We start from the raw sequence: 16,649 nt of genomic DNA, 5'->3' as shown, positions 1-16,649 counted from the left end.
GAAGAGCACTGGGTGTTGTATGGAAAACAATTTGACAATAAAATATTATGGAGGAAAAAAAAAAAAGAATTTAACTGGAAAAGAGCCATAACAAACTTCAGCCAGAAACAGAATGGAATGCTCTTTACCTACACTTAGGTGGAAACTATGCATCAGTAGGGCTAAAAAATATTGGCACTGAACTAGATTTATGGGTGCTTTTCCCTTATCCATTATTTAATTGTTCTGCAATGTGGTTATATTAATTTTACACTTAATGTTTTTAATAATAAAAAGAAATGAAAGTACCCTGTAAAAAAAAAAAAAAAAAAAAGCAAGCAAACAAACCAGGACCTGGGTGCTGGTCTCCCTTACCCAGAAAGAATATCATACAATATAATTTTGACTCTTTCTTCCTAGAATTTGCACAATGAGTTAAAAAATCGAAGTTCTTTGTCTCTCTCCTTTTTGGTGTGATCAATTCATAAAATGGTAGAGCCATAAGACATAAGGTTACATCTTTTTTAAAAACTGCGAGAACATTCATACATCATGCAAACTGCCTTGTGATGTGTACAGACACCAATGTCAAATTATTTTGGCCCTGGTAACTGCTGAGAAGACTGGACTCTCGAATGAGATCAGCTCCAGGATATGCATCCTGCCTACTTATGGCTAGTGCAGTAGCATCAGTATGTAGTTAGAGATGGGAACTATTACACTACCCTTCCCAGTCTAGTTGCTGTGTCTTTTACCACCTTTTGTCTTTCTTGCTTGAAGGGTCTATTTTTAATTTTTGTTAATGTTTATTTATTTATTTATATTTTGAGACAGAGAGAGAGAGTAGGGGAAGGGCAGAGATAGAGGGAGACACAGAATCTGAAACAGGCTCCAACTCTGAGCTGTCAGCACAGAGACTGACCGACACAGGGCTCAAATCCATGAACCATGAGATCATGACATGAACCAATGTCAGAAGCTTAACTGACTAAGCCACCCAGGTATGCTTGAAGGGTATTAAGGGGTTGAAGACTGGTTGGAGATAGGGATGGCAGTGAGAGTAGCAATGAGTAGAGTCAGGTTGGAAATTGATGAGACTCGTACTCTTGCTATATAAGTCTGGAATTTTATTGAAAAGAACCTGGATCCTGCATTCAGGCTCATCATTACTAATGGTGAGTCAACCATACATTATGTTTCTCCTGATGTGATGCGTTGGAGATCATGCAGCATATATAGAATATATTCTGGTCCAAAAATGTTTAACAGAAATACACCAATCATTCAGATTTAAATCCTAGCCTACATTTTATAGGAAATACAGGAGATAAAGAAACAGTGTGAATGATAACCTGGGAAGGAACCAAACAAATCCAGAAAAAGATATTTTACAGGACAACTGACAGGACATGTCAGTATTAGGAAAAAAAGGGACCTTGCTAATTAGAATATTAGGGACCTAAGGGACATAACCACGAGACCCAAGGCCTGGCCCTAGACTAGATCCTGATGTGGACAAAATGCTATAAAGACATTTGTGGTGAACAACTGGAGAAATCTGAATATAGGATGAATATTAGATAAAATTAACATTTGCTGAATTTAAAAAGTGGAAATTGTTTGCAAAAAAAAAAAAAAGCAGGTAGCAAACAGCATATAGAGCAAAGGCTCTTCCCTGTAAACAAATATTACAGATCTGGAAGGAAATATAAGAAAGGTTGTATGTGTGGGTGATTGTAGCTGTGGTACTTTATTTAGTTTAATTTTATTTTGATATATTTTCTAACTTGCTACAATGTACACTATATTTTTATAGTGATAAAAATATTTTTATTTAAAGAAGAATTAGGTATTGAAATGGAAGTGCATGATCTCTCTCACAGAGCCCATTTTGAGTACCCATAATACACATCTAGTTAGTAGATGTTCAGGAATTAAACCCAAAGGCTGACATTTTTTAGTGTGACCCTAACTTCTGTACACCCCCTGGGTTTCAGGTACTGGGAATGAGTCCCAGACTCACGGAGCCTTTGAACTGCATTAGCATTTCTGTTAGCTGCCTGTGCTCACCCACTGTGTTGGAACCATCAGTAGGAAAGTCTGGGCTTCTTCCTTAGTTGCTTTGCCCAAGTCTCCATTTCTTTTCCTCAGCTCACGTGGCTCGCATTGGCCCCGAGGTTCTGCCTCACTCCTGCCAGCCCCAAAGACTGGATCCTGCAGTATTCCAATGCTTTGGCTTGGATACGTCTGAATATAAAAAATGCCCAGAGTCATAATCCTGCCATTTATCTGAATTTTCAACACCTTATGGTGGCTGGAACCTCCATTGCTGTGTCCTGCATGCCAACCTCCAGTTTGCCACCCAAACTTGCACCTGAACTTGGCATACTCAGTCTACTGCAAGAGAGCAGGTGGCTGGCCATATAGAGTCAGCCACCATAGCTGACATCATTTCTCATTCTGTCCTGGCTTCATTAACCCCTGCTACAGAGACCTGGCAGTCTGGAAGCCCAAGACAGATGTTATACTAAGCCTGCATCATCTGAAAAAGAGGCTGTTAAAATCAGTCTTGCTGAAAGGGAGAACTGGAACCAGAGTGTAGACACAACTATGTCCACAAAGTCATTATTTCCTTCCTTCCTTAATTTAGTCATTCATTTAGCACGGATTTATTGCCCTCTTACTCGGTATCAAATACAATGAAAGGCACCGAGACTACAGAGGTGACCAAAGGCATCCCTGTCCTCATGGAGTTCTTTGTAATGCATCAGGATGAGAGACTTTAAGCAAATAAGCACAGCAATAATTATTTACCTGCAAATGTCATAGGATAGCTGCTATGAAGAAGTATAATGTATAAGAACAATAAACCAAGACATTTAAAAGATGAATAATGGTTGGCACTCTTGGCAAAGGTCATAGCATGGGCAAAGATCCTACGATAGGAAGGAGCTTGCAACTATGAGGAACATGAACAAAGCCAACATGGTTGGAAAACCCTTCGGTGAGAGACTGAATGATGTGAGCTAGAGCTGGAAAAGCAAGAAGAGAGGCAAATGACCACACTTTACGACCTTATAAAAGGCCCACATTGTGCCCCACATAAATGCCCTTGTAGAAATAACACTTGAGCACCTGAGGTCTGAGATGGACTTGAGGCTGCTGAGTATCATCTGTGACCTTTTCTGTTCTCTAAAACAAGAACTGCTGTTGATCTTAAAAGGTACCAATATTCTGAGTATCATGGGCAAGTACTGAAAACAAAATAAAAATCATTATCTTATGCATTAGTAACTTTTTTTATAGTTCTAGAAGACACAATTTAAAGAAAACTATAGGGGAGTGAGGGACTGTCCAGAGAAAGTCAAGAGAGAAAGGGCCAGAAATTGTGGTCCACACATAACGCACTTCTCTCAAAGAGACAAAAAAGTGATGATGCTGAAGAGGCGCAGGCCTGGGGGTCCCAAGCACTCCTCACAAGGGCAGCCTTGGCAGGACATGGTGCCAAAGCAGGCAGGCTGGCAGGTAAAGATGACCGAGGCATATGAAATCAAAAGCAACATAATTGTTACAGGTAAGAAGTTGAACACTACCTTTCAGTAATTAGAAATGGTGTATGTTTTAATGGAACGTATAGAAGGTTTGAAAGCTCATAGCCTGAAAAAAAGAAATACATTTCATACAGATGAGATCAATTCTGCTTTCTGCTTGGCCACAGTGCAGTCACAGAGACCTGACCCCACCCTGCCCCTCACTCCCTGCTGTGCCTGTCCCTCATCTATAAAATGGGACAGAATGCTATCACAGGGCTGCTGTGAGAAATAAATGACACAATACTGAAATGTTTACCAGTGTCTGCCACATAAAGGACAGTAGGTGAATGTTAATACCCTTCCTTGTAGAACATGGGAGCTCTGACGGATGCCGGCACAGGAAAAATAAAATAGGTGGTAAGCGGTGATTAATAAAGAATAGCTTATTTTCTAAATCATTGATATTTCTTGAAATAGACTGAACTATGAAGAAAATATATGCACCACAAAATACACTCAATGGTATCCCTTCCAAAACCACAAAACTGTAATAAATGGTCACTGATATTTATATATGGCAGGGGTCTCCCAACACTCTTTTTAGAATCATAACCCAGATAATTTCAGCCCAAGGCTATTTCAATGTTTATATTCTTGATTGTCTAGGAACTTTTGCCACTGTCATGGACATCCTCCTCTACATATATACACATATTTTCCAGGATCGTTGAACTCACTTTTTTTTTACCTGTCCTTCCCTTTCAATCTTCTCAATTAACTCATTGTTCCATATATTCAGATATAATCTGTCCTATTATTGTTTTTGAAAAAGAGAGAGAATGCTTGTGCACACAAACAAGAAAAGAGGCAGAGGGAGAGGAGAGGGAGAGAGAGAATCTCAAGCAGGCTCTCCACCCAGCACAGAGCCCTAAGCAAGGCCCAACCCCATGAACCATAAGATCATGACCTGAGCTGAAATCAAGAGTTGATGGTCAATCAACTGAGCCACTCAGGCATCCTTAATCTGCCCCACTTTTAAATCCTCCCTTAACAGATGTCTTGAATGCTATAATATAAATTAGTGTAATATGTTACATATTTTAGCATGAAACTGAATAATTTATCTGTATTTGTAAAAACTACATTTTAAAAGACCCAAAGAAAAGAAACATATAGCACAGATTCCTTGCAGAAGTTGAGGCATCCAAGTGATGCATGGCAGACAAGGGAAAATAGGGAATAGATATAACAATAATTGTGCTATTTCTGCTGCTCCTCCTGCCACCGCCCTGAGTCACTGCCTGCGCAGCTCCAGCTGCCTGGATCCCCGTGCTAACCACTGATATTTGGAGTTCTTACAACATGGCAGACATTGACAAGATGCCTCATGGTCCAACATGGCTGTTGGACCGCTAATCATCACATCCCTATTCTAGGGGAGGGAGCAAGATGAGAAAGGCCTCCCAGCTGTCTGCCATCCTATAAAAGAGGCTTACTTCAAGTTTACTTTTTAACTCCTAGCCCAAACAAAGGCATATAACCCACCTAGCTGAAAGCAAAGAACAGTCTGAACTTGATCAAGATTTGGATGACGTTGAAGAAGTAGAAGAAGAAGAAACTGGTGAAGAAACAAAAATCAAAGCACATCAGCTGACTGTTCAGATGATGCAAAATCCTCAGATTCTTGCAGCCCTTCAAGAAAGACTTGATGGTCTGGTAGAAACACCAACAGGCTACATTGAAAGCTTGCCTAGGGTAGTTAAAAGATGAGTGAATGCTCTCAAAAACCTTCAAGTTAAATGTGCACAGAAAGAAGCCAAATTCTATGAGGAAGTTCATGATCTTGAAAGAAAGTATGCTGTTCTCTATCAGCCTCTATTTGATAAGCGATTTGAAATCATTAATGCAATTTATGAACCTATGGAAGAGGAATGTGAATGGAAACCAGATGAGGAGGATGAAATTTCGGAGGAGCTGAAAGAAAAAGCCAAGATTGAAGATGAGAAAAAAGATGAAGAAAAAGAAGACCCCAAGGGAATTCCTGAATTCTGGTTGACTGTTTTTAAGAATGTTGACTTGCTCAGTGATATGGTTCAGGAACATGATGAACCTATTCTGAAGCACTTAAAAGACATTAAAGTGAAGTTCTCAGATGCTGGCCAGCCCATGAGTTTTGTCTTAGAATTTCACTTTGAACCCAATGAATATTTCACAAATGAAGTGTTGACAAAGACATATAGGATGAGGTCAGAACCAGATGATTCTGATCCCTTTTCTTTTGATGGACCAGAAATTATGGGTTGTACAGGGTGCAAAATAGATTGGGAAAAAAGGAAAGAACGTCACTTTGAAAACCATTAAGAAGAAGCAGAAACACAAGGGACGTGGCACAGTTCATACTGTGACCAAAACAGTTTCCAACGACTCTTTCTTTAATTTCTTTTTGCCCCTCCTGAAGTTCCTGAGAGTAGAGACCTGGATGATGATGCTGAAGCTATCCTTGCTGCAGACTTTGAAATTGGTCACTTTTTAGGTGAGCGTATTATCCCAAGATCAGTGTTATACTTTACTGGAGAAGCTATTGAAGACGACGATGATGATTATGATGAAGAAGGTGAAGAAGCGGATGAGGTACCAAATGAGCAAATAATTCTGTTTAACACATTGAGAAGCGAATTGAGTGACTTATGTATTCCTTTGCTATAATCATTCTGTGATATGGGATAAAACCTTTTTGGAAAAAAAATAATGGTTTTAGAATTCTACAGCCAAACAATGTATGTATAAGGTTTCAATAAATAAATTGCAAAACTCAGAACATTAAAAAATAATAATAATTGTGCTATTTCTGACTTTATCATGCAATTATCTGCTGCCTATTTGTAAGTTATGTCACATTTCCCAACATATACTATTGCCTCTTATCATTTGTTATTTTTTTAAAAAGCCAATCCCTCTGTGCCCAATAAATGACTAAGAGTTCATAGAATAAAGATTCATGTGATATCACCTCAAGCAATATCATCCTAAATATATCCATGCCTCTCGGTTTCAACTCCTTTGTCTGGATCAACATTACCCTTTGAATGAGGAAAGGCACAATCGTTTTCCCATATCAGGCTCTGTAATATGACATGATGATATGTGGTGGGGCAGGTGAGATAAGAAAGGTAAGAATTCATTAGAAGACGGAATCTAACAGCTGCATATAGAAGACAAACTTGAAAAAAATTCTCAAATTTGTGGAAAACTGACATCATCGACTACAAATTCCTGCACTGTGTTTTGAGGGAGAGAGGTTATAGAAATGGTGGTTGCCATATTCGTGTACTATTTTAAAATAAAACAGTTTTGTATGGTTTTTATTCATTCAGCCAAAATTTCTTCAGCACCTGCTCTGTGCTAATAGTGTATCACTGAGAAATAGCCAGATCCTGCCTCTCCTTTTGAATAGTTTATGATCCAGTGAGGAAGCAAATTTTATCATATCTCTTGGGGCAGTGACAGTATATAAAGGTGTCACCATCATAAGATATGGGGAAGCCAGATATTCCAAGCATAGAGTCTGGAAGATAGCAATCTCAGGGTTTCAAATTAGACTACTGGCATAATAGTATAGCCCATTTTTGAATGCCAGTATGTCAGTGTCAGAGTTTTATCCAGGTCCACAAGACTTAGATAGCGGATTAGATAAAGAAATGGTACTCAACAATCTCAACGAATTCCATTTTATTACCCTAAGTATCTTTAGAGAGGAAGGGGTGGTCACAAGAGCAACGGGGCATTCGGAGCTAAATTTGTCCCACGAAGTAGTTGAAGCAAATTTGTCTATAACCAAGATACTAGTCAATTCCCTTACCTTCAAGAGAAACTGAAGGTTGGTCTAAAGATCACTTCACATAGACTCATCTGCCTTTGTCAAATATCCAATGTTATTTCCCCATGTAAAGGTCAGAGGCGAAAACAAGGGCAATACTTCAGTCCAGATAGTGGACAAACAAACAACAACAACAAAAAAAGCACAGGCTGAATAAGCATAAGCTACCAAGGATGTGATGTATTCAATATAGAAAAATATTAAACAGTCACAAAAAGAGAATGTGAGAGGTTCTTTCTCTCACAGTCATTGACCCATAACAGAATCCAATCACCATATACAAAGGGAATAGAACCATGATCCTCAGTGAAAAACGAAAACTCTGGCATGATCAGGGTTGGAGATGGGGAAGGACAGAAAAGAGAAAAATAAAGACAAAGAAGTACAGAGAGACCATTATATATGCATAGCTATACTCTTAATAAGACATTTTGGGGAATATTTCTCCACCTTTATTCTAAACAGCTGTCACACCAGAATGCTATATTTTATCGTTGTTGTTGCCATGGGGATTAGAATAGGTACCAAAATTTAATTGTTAGTTCAGTGTAGCCCGTATCCTTAGATGCAAATATTCTCTGTTGGATGATAATTTACTATGATTCGTGAATTTTGCAAGATTTTTCATCTTGAACTCCAAATGAGTTGAGAATGACACTTTTCAGCCTACCTTCAGTATTTAACAATTTTAGAACAGATTTTATTCACTATGATTTGATGAGGGAAAAAAATAGAAAGTGCACCATTTCACAACACTGTTCCAACATAGAGCTATGACACTTCTTTGCAATAACATTGTAATTGTATTTTACTTGACTATAAGATCTTTAAAGATTATGTCCTTTTATCTCTGTATCTCCCAAGCAGAGCACTCTTCCAAGTAGAGCACAGTGCCAGGCCCATCTACGACACAACAAATACTGAATAAACAAGAGAATCAGTTTCAACAGGGAGGGAGGTGTGGGTGAGTTCTGTTACCACATAGAATAAAGAGAGCCAATTTGTAACATGATTCTTCCATAATTACATCATGGGCCCTTTTGAAATATTTCAATCACAGTGCTCTGTGCCATAAGCCTAACATGCCTCAGAGTCCTTCTCAACAGAGTACTCTAGGCAGCTACACTCCGTGAAATCGAAGTTGGCATTTAGAGTGAAATCTATTCCTGTCACTGCAGTAAAGGTTTCTATCATGCAATCCATAAGAAGGAAAGTTTTTTCCAAAATTTCTCCTCTGGTATCACAATACATATTAACAATTCTAATATTTGTCATATGCATGAATGTATATACTTTCGCATCTGTTATTCTGTCTTCTTTCTCTCTTACAAGTTAGGATGCACACCCAGAAGTCTTGAGCAGACCACAGACCCAGCACATGGCAGCTCTGGTTGATATCCTTGTTATAAGTAAAATAAATTTGTGCATTTGGACTATTATGACATTTATAAAATTTGGCATTAATGTCTCTGTTATGTTTATTTAATATCTGTCTAGTACCTGAGATATATGAGGCGATTAATAGGTATTTATTGATCAACTGGGTTATAAAATTCTCATGTCCTACAAATTCCTTTCTCCCTACTGTAGACACTTACCATGCTGAGCATTGGTATCTGGGACACTTTCCACATCCTGACCCCCACAGAATAGGCCACAATTAAAATATGCTATTGTAATATACAAATTACAAATTTCACTCTAGCCAAGTCTCTGGGTTAATGTGACCCAGGTCCAGTGTTACATTTTTTAAGAATCCCCTTTCCATGAGCAAGGTGGCAGGCTGATTGTGAGAATACTCCATAGCCCCATGCCAAAAACAAAACAAACCAAAAAAAACCCAAAAACATATAGCTAGGGCTACACAGGGTCCCAGGCACTATACATGAACTGAAAGCTACACTTCCCTTAGCTTTCTACCATATGTGGCCAGTATTAACTTTTCTTTCCTTGTCTTAGTGTCTTCTTTATTCTCAGTTTCCGATGCTATCCATTTTGAGCAGGGATAATGAAGCACAAAAATCAGAGGGGAACTCTTATTCTTTCACCTTTTCCATATCAGGTTCTTTTCTACTGAGACTAGATCTTGATTCATTATTCCCTCACCCTCCTGTCTTTTAGCTAAAACTTGAGTTGTCAAAAACATCCTGTGCCTAAAATATCCACGCTTTGCCTAGTTGTCCTTGATCCCTCTTTTCTAAATGAGTTCCACACTGGCCACTGAATTGGCCAATGTCAGGTTGGGAGTGGAAAATACTTGGCTTTTTGTTTTGGATTGACTTTTCCTTTCTGTGAAGGCAGGAGTGCACTACCAATTCTTTCAAAAGATTTCTCAACCCCAAAATATTTACTGAGTACCTACTTTATTCAAAACTGTGCTAGGCACCAGAGCTAACAAGGAGTAAGACAGACACAGGATTGCTCTCATGAAGCTCACACTCTGAAAAGTGAAGGACATAACCAATTAATTTATAGTTAATTTTCAAGTTATGAGGTGCTATAAAGAAGAGGTATGGGGGTGGGCACCTGGGCAACTCAGTCATTTAAGCATCAGACTCTGGATTTCAGCACAGGTCATGATCTTATGGTTCATGAGTTCAAGCCCCACATTGGACTCTGCTGGCAGTGCAGAGCCTGCTTGGGATTCTCTGTCACTCCCTTCTTCTCTGCTCCTTCCCCATGTATATGCATGTTCTCTCTCTCTCTCTCTCTCTCTCTCTCTCTCAAAATAAATAAACATTAAGAAATTTAAAAAAAGAATATCCATGAGGTACTATAAAAGCATTAAATAAGAAAACCTGACTTTGGATTGAGAGTCAAAAAAAAAAGCTTGTATTAAGTGTTAAAAGACAGGCAGGAATGAAATATGCCATAGTTTAGGAGGATGAGTGTTCAAGGCACAGGGAACTGTACCTGTAGAGCCTATAAGGAAGAAATGAGCATGCACATTAGAGGACCTGCTGAAAGTCTAGCATAATTGGAAAGAAGAAAAAAGCAAAAGGAAAAGAGAAAGCAGACATAATAGGTAAAAGGCTTTTTGTGAGGCCTTGTAAGCTAGAAGTTTTATCAATACTCTGACACCAGTAAGAAGCCATTGAAGAGTCCTAGGCAGTGGAATAATGTGTGTTTTTCAAAGATTAGTTGAGCTGCAGTGTGGAGAAAGAAGGGAGGGAAATAAGGATGGTGCAAGGAAACCAGTCAGGGCAGTGGAACAGAATTCTGGGTGAAACATGATTGCAGCTCAGTCAAGAAAATGCCAGTGGAGATGGAGAGAAATACACTGACACAAAAGGTATCTGACTGAAAAAGTAATGGAATCTGAACAGAGTTATGAGGGGGAAAGAGGAGCTCAAGATGATGCTGATGTTTCAGGTTTAGACAACTAGACAGATGTACCAAACACTGGGACAGGACATGATAGGCATGAGATGAGTGATCTCTAGGTGGGGGCATCATGTTGGCATTGGACATATGGGGCTCCAGCCCAGAGGAAACATCAGAATTCAAAATGCACACTTCACAGAGAAGCTGTGGGCAAAGGGGAAGATGCACTGAGGAATGAGGCTCAAGGAGACAGAAGAAAGCCAAGACTAATCTTAAACCCAGATGGAAAACATGGGCAGAGGGTGATGAACCCTACAAAGGAGATTAAGAGACACTAGGAAAACTTCTATGTATTTTCCATATTTTCTATAATTAGATTGTCTCATGCTAACTAAAAGCAATAGTCATTATTTTGAAGTGAGAAAATGAATCAGAACATTCATGGAAGATCATTTGTGCTTTAAAACCATAGGATTATAGCAACTAATAGGTATATGCATAAAAAGGACAAAAAATGTTCCAAAGTGGCATTTCTCTTTGCTTTTACCCCTCACATCCATCATCTTGTGGCACTAAAAATATAGTAAAGTAGAGAAATTGTGACATTATCTTCTTGGAATTATACACTTTCTTAATAATGATACCTGTTCTTTATCCCATGTCCCTCAAGATGTAGAATTCACTATTTCTCAACTAGCACAGCCATCCATCAGCAAATACTTGTTAAACGTCTGCTATGTGGCAGACCTTAAAATAGAAGAATATACAAAATAGCCACAGATCCTGACCTCTTGGAATTTAAAGTCCACCAGGCAATGACAATTAAACATAAGCACACAGGGCATCTGGGTGGCTCAGACAGTTGAGTGTTGGACTCTTGATTTCAGCTCAGGTCATGATCCCAGAGTAGTGAGATCGAGCCCCCAATGTTGGCCTCTGCACTGAGTGTTGAACCTCGTTAGATTCTCTCTCTCCCCCACTTCCTCTCTCCCTCTCTGTCTCCCTCTCCCCTATCTGCACACACTCTCTCTCAGAAAAAAGATATATATGCATACAAATAAAAATATAATTACAAACTATGTTCAGTGCTATGAAGGAAAAAATTACAGTGTCCTATGACAAAATATAAAAAGGAATCTTAATTTTTTGCACACATGGGTGATGAAGGATCAGGGAGAGAATTACTCTGAATAAATAGCTTTCAAGCCTATGCATAAAAGATGGGTAAGAGGTACCCAAGAAATGATCAAGGGAAGCATGCCCGGCAGAGACAAGAGCATGCATCGTAGAGCTGAGGAATAAAAAGATTTAACCCATGCCATTGGAGGGTTTGAGTGGAAGAAAGAGTAGTTGGAAAGGCTATGCCTACAAAGGAAAGAAGGGGCCAGATTACACAGGGTCTCTAAGCCAGGGAAAGGATTCAGGATTTTATCCTAAATGCCATAAATTTGTGTAGGAAATTCATATTTACATTTTTAAAAGATAATTATATTTTTAAACATATGTATTAATTAAATATAAGGCTGGTCAAAAAAAATCATGGAGAACTTTGCTTCTGACCATGAAGGATTAAATGCTATGGATACTGCCTTCCCATCATAAATACCTAGAACAATAGAAAGATTAAAAAAAAGACAGCAGTTTCCAGAGAATGGGCCTGTGGTCTCTGCGAGAAGGGAAACAAACCAGGTGAACCTTCCAGATGCCCCAGATTAGTACCTGGTCTAGGCCACAGCTCAAAGAAGGAAACCTAAACAGATTTCAACAATTTCACTAAAGAGCAGAGTTTGAAAAGGCAGAAGTGCCTAAAACTTGCAGGCAGAAGAATATCAGGAATATCACAATAGCAAGTGGTCTGATGCTGATGTAATTAGAATTCTGGAAAGGAGGAGAAGGGCTGAAAAATATTTGACGAAATAATGGATGAGATTTCTCCAAATTTAATTAAGACTATAAACTAACAGAGCCAAGAAGCTCAATAGACAATAACCACAATAAAGATGAAGAAAACCACACCAGGGAACATCACATTCAAACTGAAGAAAGAAAGTAAAATAAAAAAATAAATATTAAAAGTGGAGAAATACAACTTACATACAGAAGAAGAAAGAATGAATAACATAGACTTTTTATCAGACATCTAAGAAAATGAATGACCCTAAAGAGAAAAAAGGGGAAAAAAATTCTGTTAGCATGAAAGAAAAAATCTTTAACATGAAGATGAAATAATGGCTTTTTTTCAGACTAGAAAAAGGTGAGAGAATTCATTGCCAAAAGATACACGTTATTTTAAAAATAACATGGGAGTTTGTTTTAAAAATAAAAAGGGAGTTTTTGGCAATAAGTTGAATCTACTCAAAGGAATGAAGAACAACAGAAATGGTAAATATATAAATAAATATAGTAACATATTTCTCGGGGACCTGAGTGGCTCAGTCGGTTGAGCATCTGACTTTGGCTCAGACCATGATCTCTCAGTTTCTTAATTTGAGCCCTGCATCAGGCTCTGTGCTGACAGCTCAGAACCTGGAGCCTTCTTCAGATTCTGTCTTCCTCTCTCTCTCTCTCTCTGCCCCTCTCCCCCTTGCACTCTGTTACTCTCTCTCAAAAATAAATAAACATTTAAAAATATTTAAAAAACATATTTCTTAGATTTTATCCTTTTAATTGGCAATAGATTATAGCAAAAGTATAGCAATGTATTGTGGGGTTTATAACACATGAGGAATTTAAATGAAACATATTAATCAGACCAAGGACAGGGGAAGGGTAATGGAAACATCTAGTTGTAAAATTCTTATACTTTACAGGAAGTGTCACAGTATTATTTGAAAGTATACTGTTATAAGTTAAAGATATATACTGTAAACCCTAGCACAACCACTAAAATATAAAACAAAGAAAGATAGCTATTAAATCATTGGTGGAGATAAAATGAAATAACATAAAATAATCAAAAGAAGAAAAGAGGGTTAAAGGAACACAGAATAGATGGGACAAATAAAAATGAATAGCAAGATAGTTGTTCGCTTGTGATATGAATCTTCTACCAACTCAGTTGGAGCCAACAAAATTACAGATCTAACACAGAGCAAGGAAGCCAATATTTTTGAATGACTGCTTGACCCTTGGTTATTTCCCTTAAAGTGTATATTTTTAATAATTTATTTCCAATCTTAAACTACTAATTAGAGTCTGCAAATTAGGAATTCTAAGAAATTAAGCTTTTACATCACATTTTGCTATGTTGCTAACATTCAGTTAAAGAATGAAGAAGCATAAAAGCTCAATGTTTCCTGTGTTAATATGTGCCTGGTTCTATCTGCTCTGTCCCCTTTAGGAAACCGCTACTGGTTCCACACTCCTGTCCCCAGGACAGACTTCTCTGTTTACCAGCTGTCAAAGTAAATTGATAGTATAGGACGATACTGTCAGAAAGCTTGGGGCAGGCTTTGCTGAGCATACACAGATACACTTGCATACCCATTAAACTGAAGTTTTGCCAAGAACCTATTAACCAATCCTAATGAACTGCTGTTTTCTATTTAAAACACCATTAGTTTCCTATGGTTTGTTGCTCAGGGTATAAACAGCAAAAGACACCATCAAGTGGTTAGAAAAGGTGCTGCTTTGCTGGAAGCATATGTGTCTCTGGAGAATATGACTTAGCTTTGGTTACGTGTCACCTTCTTTCCACTTCTGGAAATAAGCATTCCAAATATTTAGGATCACTTTCCAGAATACAGAGGATTTTTTAAACACATCTCACTGCTTAAAGAATCTCGATATTTGTTTTGCTGTCTCCTGTGCAGAGAGGCTTGCTTTGTTTCTAAAAATTATTATCGAATACTGTGTATAGAACCAACAACTCTCAGTTCATACCTCAGCATTAATAGATTAACAAAGACCCCCTCCCCTAGTGTCTTCAAAGGTTTTCTCTAAGATAGTTTTAAATATTTGTTACATTATCATACTTTTTAACAGAAGAGTAAGTCCTTTGTAATAATAAGAGGTTGAGTTTTGGGGTTTTGTTTTGTTTTGGGTGGGTTTTTTTTCAGTCTGAGTTTTATTGATAGTGAAAATAACAAATCAGTAGGAAAAAAGCTTCTGATTTTGTGAGGTTTGCTTTGGTTTTAAACATCTAAGAAGATGAAAAATATAATATCAAGATGTGAAGAAAATTGTTTTGTCTTATTTCAAATAATATTCTCTACATCAATCGCAGAGAATGTGATTTTAAGTTACAGTATCAGTATAATTTTTTTCTTCTAAGATGAAAAGTGAAGAATTTAGTGAGCCAATTATATCCTCAACTCAGCAGATAACAAAAACATTTACAAACAATTCATTTAAAAAGTATAAGCAACACAAAAAAAATACTAAATACATTTTTAGAACAACAGGAACTGTTTGGTGGTAGGAAGCATTAAAAACAATAGCATTGTTCCATTGGGTTCGTTTTCATACCACTTTCAGCTCCTTTCCATGTTGTTAAAACTTTTATCTTTATTATCTTGTAGCTCTTTAAACACAACCTGTCCAAAACTTGAGACAAGATAGTGAATTAACCAAGTGTATTCTCCATGTGGAAGGTGAAGCTGAAAGGAGGCCAAGCATCGTGGAAGTGCAGTCCACCCTGGGCTTACACCCCCCCATGGGGGCCCACACTGCATCAGGCCCATATCATTAAGCATTTGGTGGTTGATTGACTGAGTAGTAAAAGAGCTGTGGACAGTAAAGAACTTTGTAAACTGGAACAGTTATAATCAGAGAAAGGGACAAAACAAATTGTGGGAATGTGGCAGATGGTCAATAAAGCTGTAGTGACCTGAAGTCTGTAAACTTGCAGAAGCATTATACTTTGAAGGAATGCTATCATCAATCACGGGGCTGAGACCTAATGGAAGAGACAGAGGCTGCACAGATAATTATCTTCTCAGGAACTCAAGGGTTGTCAAACAGATAGGCCAACTTAATTAAGAAGCTTGTTTTAGATCTACAATTTGTCCTAATCTTTCTTCTGGAGAGTGAAGACCATGGGTAGCAGCAGCCCCTGCATAGATTCCACCATTAATAACAGCACCATATACTGAATCATTTGAACATATACTGTGCTATTGGTCCCTGTCAGCCTTGAACTTCATGCATGGTTCTATCAACACCGCAGGGCATTGGCAGTACCTTGGATAGAAAATACCAGGACAAGGCTACTCCAGGACAGGCCTCATGGCCAGCACTCTCAGACCCAATCAACCCCTCCTTCAACTTTCTGTTTCCTTCAGGTAAATTTCCCCAGGCTTTCACCTCTTTTTGACTTCATTAGTCTCTAAGAAACAGCCCTTGGCTATTCACAAGAAGGGAGGGTATCTGAGAGATTGTGCTTGTTTTATTGGCCAGGGATGCCAATACACTTAACTTCCTACTGAGTACACTTCAGCAGAAAGGAGAAAGGCTCAAAGTTGCACAATAAAGGACTCCACTGAGGAGGATGGAAACTAAGTAGGTTCTTTCCAAAGGCTTTAGCAGCCAAGCTAAACTGTAGCAGGATGTAGTTAATTAAAGTTGGAAAAATTCGACTCTGGAAGTCACCCATGTATGGATTTGTTACTTTGCTTTCTTGTCTCTTAAATTTTTTCTCTTACATATTTATTTAATTTTTTTAACTTACTTTTTGTTATTGTTAAAGCTCACCGAAAGGCAACGTAAAGACTAGAAAAAAAAAAGCATAGGCTAGTGGTGAAAAGATGAGTTTGAATGTTGTTTCTTCCCACTACTTCTCTAATTCCCAGTTTCTTCCTATTTGAAAGGGATCCAGTGCTTGCCTGGCAAGGTTGTGGTAACGACTGGAAAGGAGGCATGAAAAATGCTTGATATATGATAAACAGTAAAAAAAGTCACATTTGTTACTATCTGTTTTGAGAAGAAAAAAAAAAAGA

At 38.1% G+C, this 16,649-nt stretch overlaps 2 protein-coding genes across 2 annotated transcripts in view; one reads left to right on the top strand and one right to left on the bottom strand.

The window, feature by feature from the left end:
* SLC44A5 (solute carrier family 44 member 5) overlaps positions 1-2,806 on the bottom strand; it is a 197,332-nt gene extending 194,526 nt beyond the window's left edge. The window contains exon 1 of the mRNA XM_029945813.1: positions 2,794-2,806. Coding sequence (XP_029801673.1) covers positions 2,794-2,806 — 13 coding nt within the window. The remainder of the gene's footprint in view (positions 1-2,793) is intronic.
* Positions 2,807-2,940: 134 nt separating this feature from the next.
* Positions 2,941-16,649, top strand: part of LOC115297654 (nucleosome assembly protein 1-like 1) — a 165,807-nt gene continuing 152,098 nt past the window's right edge. The window contains 4 exon segments of the mRNA XM_029945812.1: positions 2,941-3,000; positions 5,034-5,837; positions 5,839-5,952; positions 5,955-6,143. Of these exon segments, the coding sequence (XP_029801672.1) occupies positions 2,941-3,000; positions 5,034-5,837; positions 5,839-5,952; positions 5,955-6,143 (1,167 nt within the window).

The sequence above is a fragment of the Suricata suricatta genome, chromosome 8 (genome assembly GCF_006229205.1).
Source record: "Suricata suricatta isolate VVHF042 chromosome 8, meerkat_22Aug2017_6uvM2_HiC, whole genome shotgun sequence".
Lineage (NCBI taxonomy): Eukaryota > Metazoa > Chordata > Mammalia > Carnivora > Herpestidae > Suricata > Suricata suricatta.
The sequence above is the reverse complement of the archived record's forward strand: the minus strand, read 5'-3'. Positions and strand labels throughout refer to the sequence as shown.